The 21555-nt window shown below is 55.4% G+C and overlaps 3 protein-coding genes across 5 annotated transcripts in view; 2 read left to right on the top strand and 1 right to left on the bottom strand.

Annotated features, from left to right (window-relative positions):
* Positions 1-12836, top strand: part of ASIC4 (acid sensing ion channel subunit family member 4) — a 23085-nt gene extending 10249 nt beyond the window's left edge. Inside the window, 9 exon segments of the mRNA XM_023529737.1 lie at positions 7228-7372; positions 7463-7590; positions 7779-7941; positions 8445-8501; positions 10012-10165; positions 11352-11443; positions 11520-11599; positions 11931-12035; positions 12223-12836. Of these exon segments, the coding sequence (XP_023385505.1) occupies positions 7228-7372; positions 7463-7590; positions 7779-7941; positions 8445-8501; positions 10012-10165; positions 11352-11443; positions 11520-11599; positions 11931-12035; positions 12223-12336 (1038 nt within the window). The 3' untranslated portion in view covers positions 12337-12836.
* A 398-nt stretch (positions 12837-13234) lies between these two features.
* On the bottom strand, positions 13235-18134 carry CHPF (chondroitin polymerizing factor). The gene is made up of 4 exons (XM_011358523.2): positions 17552-18134; positions 15963-16536; positions 15274-15453; positions 13235-14942 (listed from the first exon to the last, which is right to left on the bottom strand). The coding sequence occupies exons 1-4, from the start codon at positions 17869-17871 to the stop codon at positions 13683-13685; spliced, it is 2334 nt and encodes a 777-aa protein (XP_011356825.1). The 5' UTR covers positions 17872-18134; the 3' UTR covers positions 13235-13682.
* The window catches only part of TMEM198 (transmembrane protein 198), a 9044-nt gene continuing 4627 nt past the window's right edge, over positions 17139-21555 (top strand). Inside the window, exons 1-3 of one of the 3 annotated variants that reach the window (XM_023529738.1) lie at positions 17139-17592; positions 18489-18718; positions 19034-19238. In XM_023529738.1, coding sequence (XP_023385506.1) covers positions 19073-19238 — 166 coding nt within the window. In that variant the 5' untranslated portion in view covers positions 17139-17592; positions 18489-18718; positions 19034-19072. Of the gene's footprint in view, positions 17593-18225; positions 18376-18488; positions 18719-19033; positions 19239-21555 lie in introns of those variants that run through there. The other 2 variants (XM_023529739.1, XM_011358526.2) reach the window with 2 other exon arrangements.

The following is a 21555-nucleotide window of genomic DNA, read 5'->3' as shown; positions in this document are numbered from 1 at the left end:
GTCAGCAAAACTCTTAGCGCATAACTTTGCATTGAGGGGCGGGAACGCCAGGAAGGACTTCGTTACGAATTAAAAATATTCCCGCCAGGAAAATTGACTTTCTAGGGTTTAAGGCCTAAGCGGTCGTTACCTGGGAATAGGTTTGGTGGTTTATCCGAGTCCTGGAGGCCCCGCGCTCTGCTCTCCGGTGCAAATGGGGCGCTCCCCTGGAATCACCGCCTTGGTCGGTGGCCCCAAGCTCCCCGGCTGCCAGCTCCAGCTCGGCCTCAGCCTGGAGTCACACGGCTTTGACCCAGCTCCTATTCCTCTTCCACCACCCCTCACACATTTACATCTGAACGAACCCTGCAGCCCATTTCCTCTTCGAGCCACAGCACTTCTACTTGGGGAGGAAGTCGCCCTGAAAAGCACTTGGATGGCTGTGGAGGCGGAAGTTGGGGCGCTGTGTTGACTATGTGGTAGGGGAGGGGGCCAGGCCTGCTTGGGGTGTGGGTATTTTCACTCCGTCCGACTGTGCCCTTCCAGGGTGGGTGATTGGGCTCGCTCTGAGAAGCTTTAATCTCCAACCCAATCGAACCCCTGTTCCACTGTCAGAAGACTTGTGCCAGTCTCCCCATCTTAGCAATTACGACTAGTAACGATCTGTCTATACCTGTGATTATTGGTTTTGTGCGACACCGCTGTACACCTGGCTCAGAGTGTAGGTGCTTAATGAACACTTTTCGAATGAACGAATTTCTCTACAGACAGACAGCAACCCTCAGAGACTGTCTATTTGGTTCCCTGAATCATCCCCAGCACCAAGCGCAGTACCTGACACACTGTACAGGCTCCAGGAGTAGTGTTGGACAAATAAGTGTTGTTTGATCACCTGCCATTTCTTGAGCACCTACTGTTTGTCAGTGCGGTGCCAGGTGTGTCTGATCATTGAGTGGTTGTGAGCGCAGATTTCAATGCCAGACTGCCTGGTCTCCTGTTCCGCCACATTATGTGACCCTGGTAGGCTCCTTACCTTCTCTGGGCCTCCTATCTTGTCTGTAAAATAGAGATGATATGAGACCTCTAGTTTAGGGTTTTTGTGAGGATTAAGGAGTTATTTATATATAGTGCTTAGGACTGTGCTTGGCACAGAGGAAGCATTAAATAAATGTTAACTGTGGCTCTTATTTACGTAACACCTCATAACACCTCTGAAGGGTGCCTATTATTATTATTCTCATTTTACAGATGAAAAATGGAGGACCTGAGAGGTTAAATGACTGAATCTGTGTCACAGACAGTAAGGGCAAGGCCCAGATGTGAACCATATTGGGCTTCCTGGCCTGTGACCTCTGTACCGCTTCCCATCTGGAGGGAGAGCCCTATCCCAGAGTATGGGGGTTTCACTCTGGCAGAGCTCTGTCCTCTCCAAAGCACCGTCTCTTCCAAATTGCCAAGAGAGCCTTTACCAAAGTGTGTGAGGCCTTGTGCCAGTGGGCCCAGTGGGAATCCAAGATCAAAACGGGCTCCCCGCCTTTCTTGAGCACCTACTAGGCATCTGATTCTCATGACTAGCCTTAGGAGGAAGAGCCCTTCTGCGAATGAGCAATCCAAGGCTTAGGTTAAATCACACACCCACCGTTGTTTGTCCAAGGTTAGTGGCAGAGCCAGGATTTAAACCCTGTTCTGTCAGGCTCCAAAATATGTGCCCTTTCCCCCGTGTCATGAAGCTTATGTGGATCTATTTCCGGTACCACATCCAATGGTCAGTCTCTGCCCTGGCTTGATTCTTATTGGACTCTACAGCACTATTATTACTAATATTGAGTCCTCATGTATGATTTCGCTTTGCAAATGGCTTTCATACTTTGTCTCTTTTGAGACAATCAAACTGTGAAATAAGTCAGGCAGGAATTTCTATCTCCACTTGACAGAGGAGGAAACTGAGGTTCAGAGAAGTCAAAAAATCACTTTACTAACCAAGGTTACACAGGCCGTCAGTGGTAGAGCTGGAGCTGGAACCAGTGTCTCTTGACTCCCGGAGGTGACCGAGGTTAATAGGTCACCTCTGGGGAAGGGAGACTGGGTCCTCATTCAAAATTTGCCCCCTTTTTTTACTGAGTGCCATTAGATATGCACCTTGCCATCTCTAGCCTTGTGTTTTGGCCTTTGTATAGAGAGAGTTTGAACTGAGTCACCTCCAGCACAGACACTTCAGGCTTTCTGAGTTGGTGTCATCTTCCTTCCTTTGCCCAGGGCAAGGATAGAAAAGGAGGAGCCTTTGAACCTGGATACTTCGGCCACCCCTGCAGAAAGCAGGGCTGGGAGCTGTCTGCCCCTGGGGTGCTAGTCACAGTCCAGGGTGTATGAAGATCACCCTCTTCCATTGGTCCAATCTGGACCCCAGGGCACTGCAGGGTTAAGGGTTGTTGATCCCAGGAGCCTAAGTGAGAGGTATGGGGCTGGACTGCAGCAGGGGAGGGCTGATGGAATTTGGAAGAATGAAGCTGCCATGGAAAAGTGAGGGGAGAGGTGCCAGGGCCTTGGCAGAGGCAGGGTGCCCAGAAGGCAGTGGAGATAAAGCCCAGGCCGCAGATTAGCTACGGGATTAGCCCAGCCTCTGGCTGTTCCTGGTGGCTCCTTATCTCTTGGAGGTGGGGGAATCGGGGGCTCCCTCGCAGCTCTGAGCCCAGGACCTGCTAATTGCCTGTTAACCCCGTGGGCTCTGTGACTGTCGGGAGGATGAGAGGTGGGGAGGAGTTGGGGGGACTGCAAGCCGAGCCAGCCAGGAGAAATGGGAGCTGTGGTTAGATGTAATTCAAGGGACTGAGAAAAGCCACTGCTCAGATCTCTCTCAACCCCTGATCATTGTCTGGAGCAGACCTGGAGGAAGTGGAGGGAGGAGGGGAGGGCTCCAGAGGAGGGGTTCCTGGCTGGGAGACGGGGTTGGCCTCAGGCCCGGGGGAAAGTCTAGGAGGAAGACAAGAGACAGAGACTGGACAGCTAGATTAAGGGATAGACAGAAAGGAAAGCAAACAGGATGGAGATGCAGATGGCTAAGGAATAGAAAGGTTGGGGGGGCAGCCAGGCCTGTGGGAGGGAAAGAAAGAGGCCATGGGGACGGACAGGCAGACAGAGGGCAAGGGACAAAGAAACAGAGGCCAGATGGATAATTGATCAGATGCTGAGGACAGACAAACCAGGAAGATAGAGAAGGATTTGAGAGACAGACTGAGATCAGGGAACAGAGCCTAGGGAGACAGACCGACCCTGGGCAGGGCCAGGCTGACACTGAAGGAGAGGCGGTCAGAGAGAGACAGGCAGAGGCTGGCCCGAAGGAAGGCGCTGGAGGACTCCGAGGGTCTGCATGCAGTTCGGACAGATTTTCATCCAGAAGCTGCCCAGCCTAGGTCCAGAAGGGCTCTGGGAGGCCACATGCTTAGCTTAGGGCAGGAGGGTGGACCTGGGAGCTAAGGCAGAAAACGAGGGAGGGTCAAGAAGAGGGAGGGCCAGACTGAAGGAGGAGGTGGGTCTGAGATGGGGGCAGGGTCCAGAGGCTGAGAGCTGGTGGTGGGTGATCTGGAAATAGCCCCTCGACCCATCAGGGCACATCCTGGCCTGGAACCTGCCCCTTTCCATAGCTGAGCCCTGGAGTCTCAACTGCTGTACACACACCCTCCTTCCGGGCCAGTCCATGGGGAGAGAGCAATGGACAGCCAGTGGGACCTTGTGGCTGAGCAGCCGTGCCGTCTCCATGGAAGAGGCTATGGGCTGTGCCGCTACAAGAGTTCTGCCACTTAGGAGCCGGCGGCTCCACCCGCCGCTGCCTGCCTGGCCCAGGGACCATCTCCGGAGCAACACTCTGCTCTGCCCAGCAGTTGGGCCTTAATGGGGTCATGCAGGTGGCCTAGCTCTGCCAGTCTGGCCTGTCCACTCCCCACAGAGTATATCTATCAGACCCAGAGTCTTTCTACCTATCTTCCTTTGTCAACCCTCCCCTCTTCACAGCCACCTTTAAGGCAGGGGTGCCAGATAACTACTCCCCTCCAAAGCCATTGGAGCCAAAGCCTTCCCCACTGGCTTGGCCCTGCACAGAGCTGGGCTCAGTGTCATGCAACCTGTCTATGTGTCCATGTGGGAGGTACTGGGTAGGGAGGCTGCCTCAACCCCGCCCAGGATCAGGAATCTACCTGTCATTCATTCACCGAATGCCCACCGGGTGTTTTATAAGCACCCACTCTGTTTGGGCATCGGACTCAGTTCTGCTTGAACCTCAGCTGTCATTTACTTGCTGTGTGTCCTTAGCCAAGTCACTCTCCCTCTCTGCACTTCCTCATCATTAAACAGGAGCAGCAATACTTACCTCACGTGGTTGTCTAAGAGGCTCAAAGGAGAAAACAGATCAAAGGCATCTAGCACGGGACCTGGTACAAAGTGGGATGTGTTCGATAGTGTTCACTTTGTACTTCTTCCTCCACCTCATGCCTCCATCTGCAATTTGCAGTGGGCTCTGGGGTGTCAAGATGGTAAAGCGAGGCTCCTAACTTCAGAGAGTCCGTGGATAAAGCTGAGGAGTGGAGAAACTATGAGTTGCTGGCAGTCAGGGCTCTGCAGAGGAGATACTGCATGCTGGGGGACACGAGTGAGCAGTTCACTATTTGGGTTCCCCACACAGCCGATGCCTTGTTTGGCCTCTCAACTGGAGCGTATGCTCAAAACTGGTTGCATCAGCAAAAGCTGATTCCAGCATCTTCTTGGCCTAAAATAGGAAGAGGGTGATGCTTTGAGATTTGGGGCAAATACTTATATATTCTCCCTGTCCGCCTTTCCCACACCAATGAGGACCCAGGAATCTTGCACCCAGCCTCCTTCAGGGTTCTCCTTTCTCTGGTGACAAGATCCCCAGGGGCTTTGTGTGCATATCAAAGTTTGAGAAGCACTGATCTCGGAGACCTTGACAGATCAGCCCACCTCTCTGAGCCTCGGTTTCCTCGTCTGTAAGATCTAGGGTGTTTTGAGAGTGTAATTGGAAAGAACATGTTAAGCATTTAACACGGTGCCTGGGGCAGAGAAAGTGCTCTGGAACTGTCCGCAATGCCCACTCCTGCCCCACAGATGCACACACAGCAGGGAGTTGGCCAGGGGTGATACAGACAGGGTAAAGGACTGGAACCCAGAAGTTGATGAGGATGCAGAAGGATGAGGGGACGGATAGGTGAGGAAGTGAGAAATTGAGAGGTTGAGAAGTAGCAGATATGGAGAAGAGAGAGGAAGATGTAGAGAGGAGTGGCGTGGAAGGAAAGGAGGGATGGGGGAAAGGGGATGGGGGTTGGGTCGCACTCCTGTCTCATTGCCGCTGAATGGGGCCGAAACAGGAGCTGGGGCTTAGGGTAGGGCAGACTTGGTGGGGGGCTGGGCACCTGCCAGGAATAGGTTGTGTATTGCATCTAGATAAGTTCCATCTCTCCCACTGACTAGCCGTGTGACCTTGAGCAAGTCACATTACCTCTCTGAGCTGTGGTTTCCGATCTGTAATAATCTGGCTAATTCAACCTGCCTGATACCAGGGTTGCTGAGTGGACCAAATGGGGCTTCAGTAGATGTCGTCATGTTTTGAGATCTGTGTGGTGCTTGTTTTTGTTTTAGGAATCAGTATGAGAATCAGCAGGACGGTTAACCTAGCTAACCTAGCAAAGATGGAAGACTTCACCTTGCCCCACAAGGGTACCGCCAGCTCACCAGTTTTTAGAACTCCTCACTCCCGCTGCCTTCGACCCAGCTCCTCTCCCACCTACACCCTACCTCTGAAGCTAGGCATTTAGGATCTCTTCTCCCTAACATGCCTCACACCTTTTCTCCCAGCTTTTACCATTGTGAAAATGTTCCCAAGGAGAGGCAAAGAGGAGCCAGAGAGAGTGATTGAGTGCGCTGACCCCTTGCCCCAAGGGAGGGTGCTGCCTGTGATGGGTTTGACCCTGGGGCTTGTCTCTGTGGGGCGAGCCTGGCAGGGGGAAACTTGCATCCGCCTCTCCGTCAGCCTCCTCCCCACCCCAGCTGCCGCGCTAATCCCCACCGCAGCGACGACCCTGGCCTGAGCCTCCATCCCCGGGGCGCCAACGCCATCTGGTGGCCATGTCGGAGAACTCTCTGCAGAGGAAAAAGGAGATGGGTTTCGTTCAGCGCTGCAGTGACTGCTTATTAAAGCGTCCTTTTGGCAGCCCGGCATTGAGCCAGGTGCTGGGACACCAGACAGGTTCACTGCTCCTGTGCACCAAAAACTCTGTGGGAGGGGGAAGAAGTGGACATTGAACAAGGAGACAAATAGATAAACAAGAAAATCTCAGGTCTTGATAAGTACTTTGAGCAAACTAAGAGACACGTTGATGCGTGGAGGGTGATGCTGTGAATATGTGCCATATATGAGTGTGTGTCTGAAGAAGGGACAATTAAGCTGAGACTTAACAGATGAGCAGCTGGCCATGCCAAGATGAGGGGAGGGGCATTCCAGGAGAGGTTGCTGCATGAACAAAAGTGTGAAGAAGACAGGCCATGAGTTTGAATTTGTCAGAAGCCTTGGAGTGGAGTGTCAGGAGAGGTAGGTGAGGGTCACGTCACGCGGAGACTTGAAAGCTAGGGAAGGAGTCTGGCTTTATCCTCTAGGAAATGAAAATCCATTGCTGGGCTTAAAGCCTGCAGGCGACTTAATTGGAGCTATATATTTTAGAAGGAGCACTCTGGCCTACCATGTGAATGGCCTGGATGGAGAGGCAAGGATGGACTGAAGGGAGACCAATGGCCAGGTGGGAAACGATGGTGAAGGGGGGTACACGAGATGGGAGAGCGGATGGATTCTAAATAGATTTCAAAAGTAGAATTGCCCAGAACAGCTGCTGGATTGGATGTGGGCAGTGGGAGAGAGAGAGGCAGGATTTAGGGATTCTGATGTGAGAGGCTCGGTAGATAGTGGGGCCCTATACTCAGAGAAGAATGATGAGGAGACGGGACATCAAGAGTTCTGCTATTAATTTGTTAAGCTGCTAATGCCTTTTAATCGTCTAAGGGAGGATGTCGGCAGAAGATAGAACGCACGTGAGAGACTGGGCTGTAGATTGACTGCTGGGATACGGGACAGGGCTGCCCAGGCAGGTCTGGTGGCCCTGGGGGGACAGGGAACCTGAAGCCGAAGGAGTCGTCTTAGTCCCTCCTTTCATCTCCCTTCCTCTTCTCTCTCACACTCCCCCACCCCAGGTCTATACTCGCTATGGGAAGTGTTATACCTTCAATGCAGATCCAAAGAGCTCCCTTCCCAGCCGGGTGGGGGGCATGGGCAGCGGCCTGGAGATCATGCTGGACATCCAGCAGGAGGAGTACCTGCCCATCTGGAGAGAGACAAGTATGCAGGCGGGAAAGGCCGACCTGGGGACTCTGGCCTGGGCTGTCTGCTTGGGATGGTTTTCCAAAGGTCCCCGTCTCCACTGTGCAGACGAGACGTCGTTTGAGGCTGGCATCCGGGTGCAGATCCACAGCCAAGAAGAGCCACCTTATATCCATCAGCTGGGCTTTGGCGTGTCCCCAGGCTTCCAGACCTTCGTGTCCTGCCAAGAACAGCGGGTGAACACCTCTAGCTGGGCAATGGGTTGGGCACGGGGCTGGACCTTCGGGCTCAGAGGGGATGTTGACCAGACTGGCCCTCTAAAGCTCATAGCCCGCCAGCCCACCCATGGACTTTGCTGGGGCTATGGGTGCTGGAGGACCGAGTGGGGCTACTGGGCATGACACCATCATGCCCACCTCTGCAGCTGACCTATCTGCCCCAGCCCTGGGGCAACTGCCGGGCGGAGAGTGGGCTCAGGGAGCCTGAGCTTCAGGGCTACTCGGCCTACAGTGTGTCTGCCTGCCGGCTGCGCTGTGAAAAGGAGGCCGTGCTTCAACGCTGCCACTGCCGGATGGTGCACATGCCAGGTGGGCACCCCACTCCCCACCAGCACTCCGTGCCACCCTGCCAGGCTCCAGAACCTCCAGGGGCAGAGCACAGCTCATGTGCATGGGCAGGCGCATGTGTACAACACGCAACATGCATGTCTATACCCCTGTGAGTGTTTGAGAATTTATGCATGTGTTCACATGTGTATGGAATGCACACACATGTGTGTAATATGTATCTACGCATGTGTGTGCTCATGACACTGCACTTATGGGGGTTGTGTGCATGTGCTTGAATACATGCATACAAATATGCACGCATACGTGTGTGCAGGCAAGTGCGCGTGTTTGCATGCCTATATGCATGTGTACATTTTCATGCTTATATGCATGAGCATGTATACATTCATGCCTGCACATGCATTTGCAAACATGCACATCTCGGGCATGTATACATGCATGTGCAGGCCCACATTTGAGAATGTGGTGGGGGGAGAGAGGATGCAACCATAGACTCCAGGAATAATCTTCTCTCCTTTCAGGCAATGAGACCATCTGCCCGCCAAATATCTATATCGAGTGTGCTGACCACACACTAGGTTCGTGCTGCCTTTTCCCTTCCCTGCCTCTCCATCACCCTCCTCTTCACTCCTCTGTCTACCCTTCTCCTCACTGCCTTGGCTCTCCTCCTTCCTGTCTTTCCCTGGGGGGGATCTTCCTGGGGGTTGAGCCTTACCCCATACCTCCAGGGGTCTGAGGACCTTTGAAGTAGGGTGCAGGTTGTCTCTCCGGGGAAGTGAAATGACTCCTCTCTTGCTGTGAGGAAAATGCATTGCTGGCTATCAGTGTGGGTAAGGCAAACCCCGTCTGTCCGTAGGTCTTGCCTGATCTGTACATCGTTCATTCATTCATTCATACATTCATTCTACAGACGTTTACAACCCGCACTGCTGCTGGAGGTGAGAGTGGGAACAAGAGCCCTGCTCTCATGGAGCTCGCTGCTGGGCAGGGCTGTGGACAGGCATCATGATATAGCACGTCACTCCTTGGGTAGTGGAGCCTCAGGGATCCTACAAGGCCCCAGGGAGGGGCATGCAGCCCCATCTGGGAAGGCAGGGAGGATTCCTAGAGAACGTGACAGATGAGCTGAGACTTGAAGGGTGCGTAACAGTCACCAGGTGAAAAGGGCAACATGTTTTAGGTGGTGGGAACAGCTCATGCTAAAGACCTTGTGACCAGAGAGAGCGTGCGTCTGGGGCACTGAAAGATGAGGGTGGCTGGAGGGCAGAAAGCAGAGGAGGGGCCGGGGGAGAGTAGAGGAGGCTCTGGGAAGCCAACAATGGCTTAAGGCAAGGCAAGATTTTAGGAAGGAGACTCCGATCAAATGTGGAGAATGGATAGGTAGAGAGTGAGACTAGAAGTAGAATGACTGCTCAGAAGAGTTTTGGAGTAATCCAGATGACGAGGCCAAACCCAACCCAAAGCCAGGGGACAGGGGAGTCTAGGTGATGCATTTGACAGAGCTCAGCTTTCTGAGCATAGAACAAAGCAGAGGAGAAGGAAGAGTGGATCCGAAGGGGAGAACAGAAAACACCCAGCATACTGAGCGTATAAATCCTGTTCATCCATTCTTCCATCCATCCATCATCCATCCATCCATCATCCATCCATCCATCATCCATCCATCCATCCATCCATCCATCCATCCATCCATCCATCCTCTCATCCACCTATTCATCCCAGCATCCTCCTCAAGTCCCTTGTGTGTCTGAGGTCTCATGCTGTCGATTAGCTCTGGTGGATGGGCTGTGCCCTCCCTCTGAGCCATGAGGACCTCCCTACGCCAGGGGGTTGGAGGACAGAGGGACAAGCCTGTGGGAGGGTGCCCAGTGGGGGGGTGGTTCTGCCTTTACCTGCTTCCTTGCATAGTCTGAAGCTGGTCCAAGAAGGGACCCCCAGCCAGTCTCCTCCAGGCAGTGCCAGGGCTGGCCAGTGAAAGCCCTCAATACGGATGTGGCTGTCTTGGGACAGCCCCTCTGCCTTCTCCCTGCAGCTGGTGGGCCTCTGGGCCACCTGCCCCCCACTGCAGTTGGTGCCTCTGTGTTGCAGACTCCCTGGGTGGGGGCTCTGAGGGCCCGTGTTTCTGTCCTACCCCCTGCAACCTGACCCGCTACGGGAAAGAAATCTCCATGGTCAGGATCCCCAACAGGGGCTCAGCCCGGTACCTGGCCAGGAAGTACAACCGCAATGAGACCTACATACGGTATGTGTGTGCATGTGTGTGTGTGTGAGTGTGTGTTTGCGTGCGTGTGGTGGAGGCCACCCTCAGTAGGCTTGGTGCATGGTAGAGATGGGGAATAGACTGCATCTTTGTTAATAATGAGTCTTCTGCCAGGAATGCCTTTCATAATCCTTTTCTTCTAACTAATTCCTACCCATCCTCCAAGTCACATCCTGTGTCTCCACCTCCAGGGAAGTCCTTGTTGATCCAAACGCCTTTCATGTGAGCTCCCACAGCACCCTGTGTTTATCTCCATCATTGCACGTACCCATTGTTTTAGAACCCTCTGTCTGTGTGTCTTTCTCCCCCGGCAACCCGGGAGCTGTTAGATGCATGTTGAGTGAATGCTGTGCTGAGGGAGAAGAACTGGAAGGGCTGGGAGAGGAATAATGTGTGGCCTGCAGGATGGGCCGCACTGAGCCTTGGGTCTGATACTCTGCCGCCAATCTGCACATGCTGAGCATCCCCTGAGTGCCAGGCCCAGGGCTGTGTCCTGTGGGGACAGAGACGTTTACAACACAAAGCCTACAATTTGTGGATGAGCCCACGTGTGATGGTGTGGCACTGTTTCTCAGGCCCGAGGAGAGATGCACATGAATGGGGTGTGGGAAGCAGGGGAGGCGTGAGCTGGGCCTCTGAGGACCACAGATTTGGGTCTGTGAGAGGAAGAGAAGGGAGGAGAGAGGGGAGGCATCCCAGTGAGAGAACTGTGGAACGATGCGGAGACCGCCCTGAGGAGCAGGGGGACGAGCAAAAGCTAAGAAAGCCATTTGGATGAGTGGCACAGTGCATCCGATCGTGAGCAGTTTTGGAAGTCTGGAAGAGGAATTTTGGAGAGGACTGTTGGGTAATAGGGAGCTACTGAAGATTCTAGAGAGGTATAGGGATGAGGCAACATGGACACTATTTGCTGCTTTAGACAAGGCAGGAATTTAGAGAAGGAGAGAATTCTGCAGGCCCAGGCCTTTCTGCTCTCCCAGGCCCTTTGCTGACCATCAAAGTGTGAAGCTAACATATATCTGGGACTGCCTTTGGGAGTCTGAGGGTAGTCACCAGCTTCTCCGTGCAGGGGGTCTCAGATCAGGATCTGCTGGACCTGAGATGTCCCTGCCAGCTGCCTCCTGAGGAAGTTGACTCCACATGGATACCCTGCTTCCTGTCTCCACAGGGAGAACTTCCTGGTCCTAGATGTCTTTTTTGAAGCCCTGACCTCTGAGGCCATGGAGCAGCGAGCAGCCTACGGCCTTTCAGCCCTGCTGGGTGAGACCTGGCCCAGACTCCATGGGGGTGGATCAGCTCACCCTGCTCCCTATGACCCTGCTCTTGTGATCCCTAGGAGACCTTGGGGGACAGATGGGCCTATTCATCGGAGCCAGCATCCTTACGCTGCTGGAGATCCTCGACTACATTTATGAGGCAAGGGAAGGGGGCCTCGCGGGGGCCCCCCAGACGGCGAGTGTAGGATGTGAGAAGGAGCTGTGGGAAAAGCAGAGGGTCAGGGCAGGCTTCCTGGCGGAGCTGTTCTGGCTAGAAAGTCAAGCTCTGGGTTCTTTGTCAGGGTACCCTGATCGGCTAGCCACCAGAAGGCCTAAGGGTGCTGAGGAGTCAGAAGGGAAAGGGTGAGGAGAATCCAGGAGTCCTAATGGGGGTTCACTGGGCAGCAAGTCCTATAAAGTGGGCCTAGCGAGGCCACCCTTCTTTACCAAGATTCCTGAGCCCACTGCTCTTCCCCACCCTGAACCCCAAGGTGTCCTGGGACCGACTGAAGAAGGTGTGGCGTCGTCCCAAGACCCCGCTACGGACCTCCACTGGGGGCATCTCCACTTTGGGGCTGCAGGAGCTAAAGGAGCAGGTGAGGGTGAGCCCTACAGAATATGCAGCCAGCACTTTCTCCCAGGACTGAGTACCCACCATGAGTTCTGTACCCGCCTGCTGGAGGGGTTCCTGGGCTCCCTTGGAGTCTCTGTCCCAGGGGACGAGAAAAGCCTGGCTGTAAGAGGCATGGGGCATGGCTTAAACTCTCCCTCTTCACCTTGCAGAGTCCCTGCCCAAGCCGGGGCCGGGCTGAAGGTGGGGGAGCCAGCAGCCTGCTCCCCAACCACCACCACCCTCATGGCCCCCCAGGAGGCCTCTTCGAAGACTTCGCTTGCTAGAATGGTGCTGCGTCTGAAAGGATCCAGGAGTTTGGGACCCCTCCCCAATCTCCAACATAGCATCCTCCTGCTCCTGGGACAGAAGGCCTGGGGGCAGCCCAAGGCTGAGGGGTGAGGGCGCTGCTCACTGGGAGGATGGAGACTCAGTTCCTGTTCTCCCCAACTCGGGCACCAGCTGCTTTGCACAAGGGCCCTTCTTGTCCACACCCCCTGCCCCAATGCTGGTGCCCAGCGAGGGCTGGAGAGTATGCCATGGGCCCTGGTGGAGGGGGGAAGAGAGGGAGGTAGAGGAGTGGCCCACCCCAGCAGGGGTGGAATCCTCTGTACATTTGTATATATTTAGGGAGGACAGGGTGGGGGTGGGGGTACAGATATAGAAGGTGGGTGGGGTTTCGGGGGTAGATGATTCAGGGGCAGCCAGGGTCCTGGCCCTAGAGTATCAGTAGAAGAGGCTGGGCTCCCGGGAGTCAGGACTGCTGGGCTGCTCCTACTTTCTGCCCTTCTCTGGGCCCAGTTCCCCTTTTGGCGGGGGGAGCGGGTGGCCCAGCAGGCCTGGCCCCATCCCCATTCCCCCTGCCCCACCCCCACTCCAAGTCCCCTCCACAGGGAGCAGGCAGACCTTTCAGACCCTGGCTGAGTTTGGGGGTGGGGAAGGAAGCCTTCTCAGGCCTCTTTGCTTCCAGTCTGGTTTTATAAAGTGCTGATGAAATTAGGAATAAAGCAGCATAAAGAATTCTCTGTGTGTATGTGTGACTGAGCTGGGAGCTGGGGCTGGGCTAGGCATATGCGTGACTTGGTCCCTGGGAAAAGGAAATCCAGGCCCAGCCAGGACAGGGAGCCTCCATCGTCATCACCAGTGCTCCCTGCCCCCATATCTACCTCTCAGAAACTCAGAAAAACCAGTCCACATTCGGCCAGTTTATTAAAGGCAGGGAGCTTCATCAGGGGTCCAGAAGGGAGAAGCTGGGAGACGCCCCCCCCTCCTCTCAGCTCCCCCCTTCACCAACTACTCATCTACAGCCCAGCCCCCAGGATTCAGACCCTAGAGGCAGGGCTGGCGTCAGGCAGACTTCACTGTATAAATACTGAGGCCACAGCTTGAAACAGCAGCGTCGGGGGGGTGGGGGACAAGAAAACTGGGTTTGGAGCAGGAAGGGGTGGCTCTGAGGGCACCTCCCCCAGGGCTTGTCCTGAGCCTGAGGACCCACAAAGCCAGGGAGAGGGGGCCAGTGGGCTACCCTGGAGTCTGGGGCTGTGGCCAGCCCTGTCCAGAGAGGCTGGCTGGTGGCTCTAGGTGGTTGAAGGAGAAGCGCCACTAGGCCAGGGATCTGGGGTGCAGGTCTGAGTCAGGTGCTGTTGCCCTGCTCCTGCTCAAAGAGCAGCATGGCGAGCTGGGTGCGGGAGCCCAGGCCCTCCAGGGCACTCTGGCGACAGCGATGGTACAGGTCCTCGCTGAGCCGCGCGCTGCAGGTCTGGGCCCGGTAGCGCTGCAGCAGCGCCGGCTCCACTGCCCGCAGCACGTGCAGGCCCGAGAAGCGCAGGAACAGCTCATACACATCCAAGCTCTCCAGGAGCTCCTCCTCCTGCTCCGAGGCAGCCGCGAGCCGCCCGCGGGCTGCCACGTAGTCGGAGTTGTAGAAGCAGGCCTCACTGGCTGCCTGGCGATCAAAGCGGCCAGTGTCTCGGCCCAGTTCCGGGGGCCCCGGGCCCTGTGGTGGGGCCACGACTGGGTGGAAAGCCTGGAAGTGCATGGGAAAGAAGGCCTGCCAGCCGGAGATGGCATGCATGCGGCAGCGGTTCAGGAAGTCAGGCGTGAGCACGGTGTCTGGCCCGGCCAGCATGAACAGCGTGTCCAGCGGGTGCTTCTTGGAGAGCAGATCCATGAGGCGCAGCGGTGACGGGGCGGCTGTCTGCACACTGAGCCAGGGCACCCGGGCACCGGGGAAACGCCGCTCCAGCTCTGCCACGTGGGCCTTGACAGGTGCGAAGACATCCGCATGGGCCGCCCGCTGGGCCTGTCGCGGCTCATACAGTAGCAGCAGGGTCAGGGCTGCTGCAGCATCGCCAGGCTCCAGCGCTGCAGTGGCAAAGGCCTCCAGGAAGCCAGGGGCCAGGTCACGTTCAGCCGCAGCCAAAGGAAGTAACACAGTAAGTCGCGAGGCCTCGGTGACATAGGGCACAGGCAAGATCTCCACGCGGCTCAGTGGCCGTAGCAGCTGCACCCGGCGGGTGAGGGGCCGGCGGCCACCCTCGGGGGTCAGCGCCTCCAGTTGCAAGTCCAGTGTGTACTCCATACCCCGGGCAGGATCAAAGCGTCGGTAGCCGTTAACCAGCTGCTGCTTCTGGAGCCGCAGGGCTGGGTGGTACCGGCGATTGAGCTCCTCCAAGGCTGCCCCCAGAATGTCGGCCACGTCAGCCTGGTCAGCCCCACGCAGCGGGCAGCGGGGCGAGCCATCAGCACAGGAGAAAGCATGATGCTCGGTGAAATAGTCCCAGCGCAGCACCTCAAAGCGAGAGGCCGGGCGAGAGGGCGCTGGAATGCCCACAGGCCAGGTGGCTGCCCGCTCCCCATCAGCAGCCAGACGGCTGGTGTTCTGGATCTCCCACTGGGTTGGAGAAACAGACCATGAGCAAGACATAGACCCCAGGGGCCAGCACAGAGCTGGGGGACGGGGTGGGTAGCAGGTGCCACTCAGGATAGGTCCCCAGTCCCTGCCAACCTCTGCCCTCCCAGGGCCCCCCCACCTATCCTTTCCTTAGATGGAGGCAGCCTGAGAGTTAAAAGAAAGGGCTTCTGGAGAGGCTTTTCAGAAAAGACAGAAACAAACAGGGATTAGGGACAGCTGTATTCTGTGATTCTAGTGCTCATTTATTATTTCACTGGGATCTCTAAGACTTCTCAGGACTTGCCTCCTGACTCCCTGGCCCAGACCATACCTGCAGCTCCTGGATCTCCTGGTATGTGCGTTCCAGCTCAGCTCGGGCAAAAGCTTTATGCAGCTGGTACATGTGCACTGGGTCACGTACAGGGTGGGCTGTCAAGGCACTGCGGAAACGAGGGTCCCCCTCTTGCACAGGCTCCCCAGGGCTCAGCTCCAGATAGCTATAGTGTACTCCCTGGGGAGAGAAAAGGAAGGGGTCCATAATGGGAATAATGATGAGACAGCCTCCCTAAACTCACCTCATAGTGTGTCTCATCTTCTCATTCTATGACCTGTTGTAGACTTGGAGTCAGAATTCTGTGGGTTTACATGCTTTGACTAGTTATGAGCTTTTATGACCTTGGGCAAGCCTCTACTAGCTCATTTATGAAATGGGCATGCATCCTATCTCAGAACTGTCAGGGGTCTCAAATAAAATAATAGCCAACACTGAACACCTACTAGGTGCAAAGCCCCCTTGTTTTTTATAATCCTTATAACAACCCTGAGCAATAATTATTTCCATTGGTATGGATGAGGATACTGAAAGTCAAGAGATTCAGTAATTTACCCAAGGTCACGGGGATAGAAAAGGACAGAACTGGTATGGAAACTCAGGCCTCTATCTCCAAGCACCCCTTTGCCTCTCAAGGGAAGTGCACAAGCTCAGATAGGAGGCACCGGTGGGGTTGCTTATTTTCCCACCTCGTGGTCGCCTGTGCAGCCCACCCCAGTAGCATCCAGGATGCAGCGTCCCAGCCACTCATCGGGACGCGCACTGACGATGTCGTTGCGGCAGCTTTCCAGGTGGGGGCGCAGCTGCTGCAGAAGTGTGCGCGACAGCAGCACCCCAAAGCCGCCGTGGCAGTAGCGGCCTGGGGTGGGCTCTCCACCGATGAAGTCCTGGGGCAGGCCCAGATAGAGGTGGGCAGCGGCTGCCAGGCTGAGGCGGCCAGCTAAGCGTGCCAGTCCGTGCGCCTCTGTGTAGGTGGTATCAGGCACTAGGAAGAACCAGTCAAAGTCGTCGCCGTGCTGCTCCAGCAGGTGGCGCAGTGCCAGGTGCAGGTGCCCGATGGGCCGCTCCTCGCCCAGCGTCACCACAGCCATGCCTGGTGGTGCCCGGCGGCCCCGCGAGCCTGTCAGGAATACCACACGCTCTAGCCGGTGCCCCAGCGTGCGGTTCACGGCCACACCCAGCGTGGGCAACGTGGCCTGTGAGGTCAGCACTGCCACCAGCAGCCTCTGCCTGATGCCCAGCTCCGTGCTGATGTAGCGGGTCCTAGGGTAGGAGATCGCACAAGATTATCAGAAAGACAATGGGAATTCAGGAGGCAGCCTGCATGGACTCCTGCAAGTTGTGTCCTCTCTGGGCCTGTTTCCTTACCTATAACTAGATAAGGATAACAGTCAGCCTTATCCATACAGCGCTTTTGAGCAATATTCACGTAGACATGAGACATATTGTGGGTCCGATTCGGTGTTTCACTACTTAGTAGTTGTATCCTTGAACAAGTTATTTTACATATCGCTCTGAGCCTCAGTAACTACATCTGAAAAGTAGGGTTAATTGTATCTACTTAAAGCACTTAGGCAAATGCTTGGCTCATAGGTTCTCTACACGTCATGTATATAGTACTTATTTCTATATAAGTATGCCATATACCACAAATACATCACATAAATGATGTAATGAAATATATGGCATAGGGGTGTATTGAGTGTGTTTGGGGGAGGGGCGCACTGGAGTTTAGGGGTTCCAGTAACTTACCTTCCATAACACAGAAGGTAAGTTGCAGAACTGGAATTTGAACTCAGTGTTACTTAGGAGAAATTATTTCTCCTATTTCAACTCACTGGCAGTGCCATTAATGGGATGGCTACATCACTCCTCCCCCACAAATGTCACCCTGAAGTGTCCCACCCAGGAACAAGAGATACAGGTAAATCCTAGTTCTCTCTTTTCTCTTTCCCCTTCTCTATAAACCTACTCTACATATCAATCATTTCTCTAAACCCGACAGCCCAGCCAGGGAGCTAAGAGGCCCTTCGGGAGACCATGGGGCCGAGCCAGTTTTAGCACAGAGGAGGGCAAGTTCAGTCCAGGCCCGGACAGAGCCCAGAGTGGGCCTCAGATGGCCTCCGCAGCTCCCGGGGAAGCAGGGCCATCGGAAGTTATCAGGCTCCAAAGACTTCCTGGCCGGCCAGTCCCTTCCTTCCGGAGTCCCCGGCGGCCTCCCCAGCGTGCCCGTCGCGGCCGGTGCCCAGGAGGTGGGGCTGGCGGGGCCGATCCCTACCTGACGGCCTTTTTGGCGGCCTGGCCAGGCTGTGCAGGGTGGTAAGGCAAGACACGAGGCTCCCAGTTCTCCCCGGCGCCAGCGCCAGCGCCGGCCCCGGGCCTCTCGCGCTCGGCTCCGGGCTGCACTGAGTTGGGCCGGCGCGCTGCGTTGGTGTTGCCGCGCTGTGGCAGCTCAGAATCTCCGGGCTGGGGCGGCCCTGGGCCGCACGGCTCCTCCACCCAGGTGACGCTGAGCAGGCTCAGAGTGAAGCCCAGGGAGATGCCCACGGCCACGGGCCCGGCCGGCCGCAGCACAGACAGCAACAGCGATGCCCGCATGGCGCCGGGACCGCGGGCCCCGGGCCGGGGAGCAGCCCCGGAGCAGCCAGAGGAGGCTCGGAGGGGGCGGGACCGGGGAGGGGGCGGATCCGGAGGGCCCGGGCCAAGCTAGCGAGCCCGCTCGCTCCCCGCCGAGCAGAGCCCGCGGCCGGACCCGAATCCCCTGCGCCGCTCTCCAATTCCCTTCCGGCCGCCGCTCCGGACCGCTCCGGACCGCTCGGGGTCCCCGCTCTCGGCGTTGGAGCCTCTGCCGCTGCCACCGCTGTCCGACGTGTCACTGAGAGGGCCCCGCCCCCGGGGTGGGGTCTCGAGCTCCAGCTACCGGAGAGGGAGGAGAAGGGGGAGGTTAAAGGGAAGGACCCCCGGAAGTGCCCCCTCCTCAGTGGGGGAGAAGAAGACGCCGGGGGCGGAGTCCCCTACCTCCCCCCGGCGTGGTTGGTGCGTCCCGGGTGACGTCAGAAGCAGCCCGCCCCTGCCTGGATGGTGCGTCCTGAGTGACGTCAGGTGCAGAGACCGGAGCTGTCCATCAGCACCAAAGGCCGCGGGCGGCATCAGGGCATGGGGCCGCTGCTCTGGGGCAGCCCGAGCTCCTGCTCCTGCTCCTTTCCCTTCCCCAGGCCCAGCCCGAGTCCCCGGACGCCGCGGGACTGGAGTGCCAGCTGGTGTTGGAGGCGGAGCGGCGACGCCGCCACGAAGAGACAGGTCCCTCCGGCCCAGCAGCCCTCTTCCCCGCACGTCGGACTTCTCGGACTCCAGTCAGCTGAGGCCTCTGCTGCCCCGCAACCCCGGCCCCTCCGGCCCCTGCATAACCTCTTTCGTTCGGAAGCTCAGGTCGCCTTTAGCCCAGGTAGATTTCGGGCAATCCCAGATTTAACCGCCCACAGACGAGTCTCCTGGCTGCCTCCTCACCGGCAGCACACTGCCCTCATCTCCCCCCAACCCAGTTCCCCGTTTAACTTCTTCGTCCTGGCCCCCTCTAGCCAAGCACTTTTGTTCCCTTTGTCTTTTGCTTCCCTCCACTTTAGGGATGCTCCCGAAGCTCCCTGATGTGGGCACCACTCCTTTGTCCACTGTGTCCTTGCCTAGTTCTCCCACTCCCATTCTTCTCTCATCCTGGTGGAGACCCAGGACTCCTCCTTGACTCCAACTTCCTCTCTGTCAGGCTGACCTGGGAGGGTGACTCCCTTCCATTGCCAGCACTATGCCCGGCACTGTGGCGACACTGCGGTTTCAGCTGCTGCCCCCTGAGCCAGATGATGTCTTCTGGGGTGCACCCTGTGAACAGCCCCTGGAGCGCAGGTACCAGGCACTGCCAGCCCTCGTCTGCATCATGTGCTGCCTGTTTGGAGTCGTCTACTGCTTCTTCGGTGAGACCCCCATCTCATCCCTCACCTGGGCTCCCCATTGTTTCCCTAAGTTATTTTTCTGAGGCACCTCAAATCTTCTCCAGAACTTCACCACCACCACAAATAACTATCTTTTCTTTAGTTTTTTCTTTCATGCCACGTTTTCGTAGACCATTTAGACTCTAGATCCTAGAGAACACAGGTTTTTGAATTAGGCATGCTTCAATTTGAACCTGGTTCTGTACCTTACTAATTGTGATGCCTTGGGCACAATAACCTGCCTGAGCTTGTTTTCTTATCTGAAGAGTGGGAACAATGATATTTACCTCACACGGGGTTATTGTGATAATTAGTAGGGACACAGTAAATAATAGCTATTGTGGTGAAGATGTGTTTCAGTCACTGTGCTAGGTAGGCACTGAAAACATCTAGCACTGTGATTAAACCTGGTCCCTCACCACAGGGCATAGATGGGGAACAGATTTCTGGAACATTCACACCTGTGATACATGTTACAGTTGACCCTTGAACAACACCGGGGTTTGGGGTGCAGTTAAAAATCCACATATAACTTGTTCACCCTTGGCATTTGCAGATTCCCAACCATAGAACCAAAATACTGTTTTTGATATGCAGTTGTTTGAATCCATGGATGTGAAACCCGGGGATACAGAGGGATGACTGTATATTTACTGAAAAAGAAATCTGTGTATAAGTGACTCACAAAGTTCAAATTTGTATTGTTCAAGGGTCAGCTGTAGAGTAGGCTAGATGATAGTCACACACATGGATGTCACCTGCAAGGCAGGCTCCAGTAATTAGGGCCCCTGGGAACAGTTGAACAGGATGGATACTACATGTGGGAGTTCAGTTGAATGGGCAAGTGGGACCTGAAATCCAGCACATGCTCCACTTGCCAAACTCTGGCCCTTGGCACAAGGCTGCTTTGCCTAGAAGAAGGCACATCTTTTTCTAATTTGCAGAAAGGTACCATATGGTCTAGTGGAATAAGTGTCCAGTGATTCTACAGCAAGAGATACAGAACTTCAGAGAAGGGAGCTCTATGGGCGGGGGGCTCAACAAAAGCCTCCAGAAGGAGTATTATAAGCAACTAGAAGAAATGCAAAGGAAGCTGGGATGTCTGAGTTCTGTGCTGGGGAGAGGTGGGGTGAGACTTGTGCTCTGATGCCTCTACACCTCCTCCTAGAATGGCTGGGCAGTAGGCAGGAATGGAAGCCAGATGGTCCTTTCCTTCCACCCCCAAATTCTTGGCTGAACAATTGCAGAGTGGGCAAGAAGAAGTGCCCCTCTCAGGGTTCAGGACACATTCTGAGCCTCCATGGAATCTATGTCACCTCCCTCCCTCCCCCATCCATATCCACTCCCTCTGCATTTGCTCAGTGCATCCTGACATTCCCTCTCCTGGGCTTGTCTGGCACCCTCCCCCCCTTGGATGTCCTTACTCCCTGTCTCTTAGACTCTGAGCCCTTGTGTATCCTCTACTCCTCTTTCTAGCCCCAGAACCTCCTGGATTCTGATGCTTCCCCTCAGTCCTAGAATTGAATCTCCTCTTTGACCTTTCTCTTCCTGACCCCTCGATCTCCATCTTCCCAACTGTTCAGGATCTACAAGTCCCTCACTCTTCCAGGTACCCTTAATGGGTCCAAAGGCCCTATAACCTCCATTTCCCTGAAACTCCACAACTGCTATTTCACCTCCTTTTTGACTCCCCATGACCCTTTGTAAACCCTAGTGACCCCTGCCCGACCCCCAGTTATCTCTTCACCTTTCATCCCTCTGACTCCATTTCTCTAACTCTCTGATCCCTAGGATCCCATTGCCTTATGGTCCCTCCCCCACCATGTTCTCAGTAATCCCATTTCTCTGGCCTCAATATTACCCTCTCTCTGAATGATTTAATACTCTCAATGATTCCACGTCTGTCAATCCCCCTGACCTGCAAAGACCTCATGTCCTGGAACCAGTCCCTAACAACCCCGCTTCCCCCTTCTCTTTGTAACCTTTAATGGTGTCATGTCTCTGAAACCCTTAACCCTCATTCCCAAGACCCCATCTTTCTGAATCTATGAGACTTTCATCTCTCAAATTCTTTCCGATTTCCAAATACCTCATCTCTTTGAACAATCCTTCCCCACAGACCCCAATGACCGCTGATCCCCTTATGGCCCAAGTGACCTATCTCTCTGATCCCTATGATCCCAAAGACCCCAGTGACCCTATCGCTGATTCATTCTCGACTCTAGTGACCTACCTCTGACTCCTCTGACCCTCAAAGACCCAATACTCATCTCAATGACTGTCTATTTTCCAATAACTC

The sequence above is a fragment of the Pteropus vampyrus genome, unplaced genomic scaffold (genome assembly GCF_000151845.1).
Source record: "Pteropus vampyrus isolate Shadow unplaced genomic scaffold, Pvam_2.0 Scaffold42, whole genome shotgun sequence".
NCBI classification, from domain to species: domain Eukaryota; kingdom Metazoa; phylum Chordata; class Mammalia; order Chiroptera; family Pteropodidae; genus Pteropus; species Pteropus vampyrus.
Note: the sequence above shows the minus strand (reverse complement) of the source record. Positions and strands in the feature narration are given on the sequence as shown.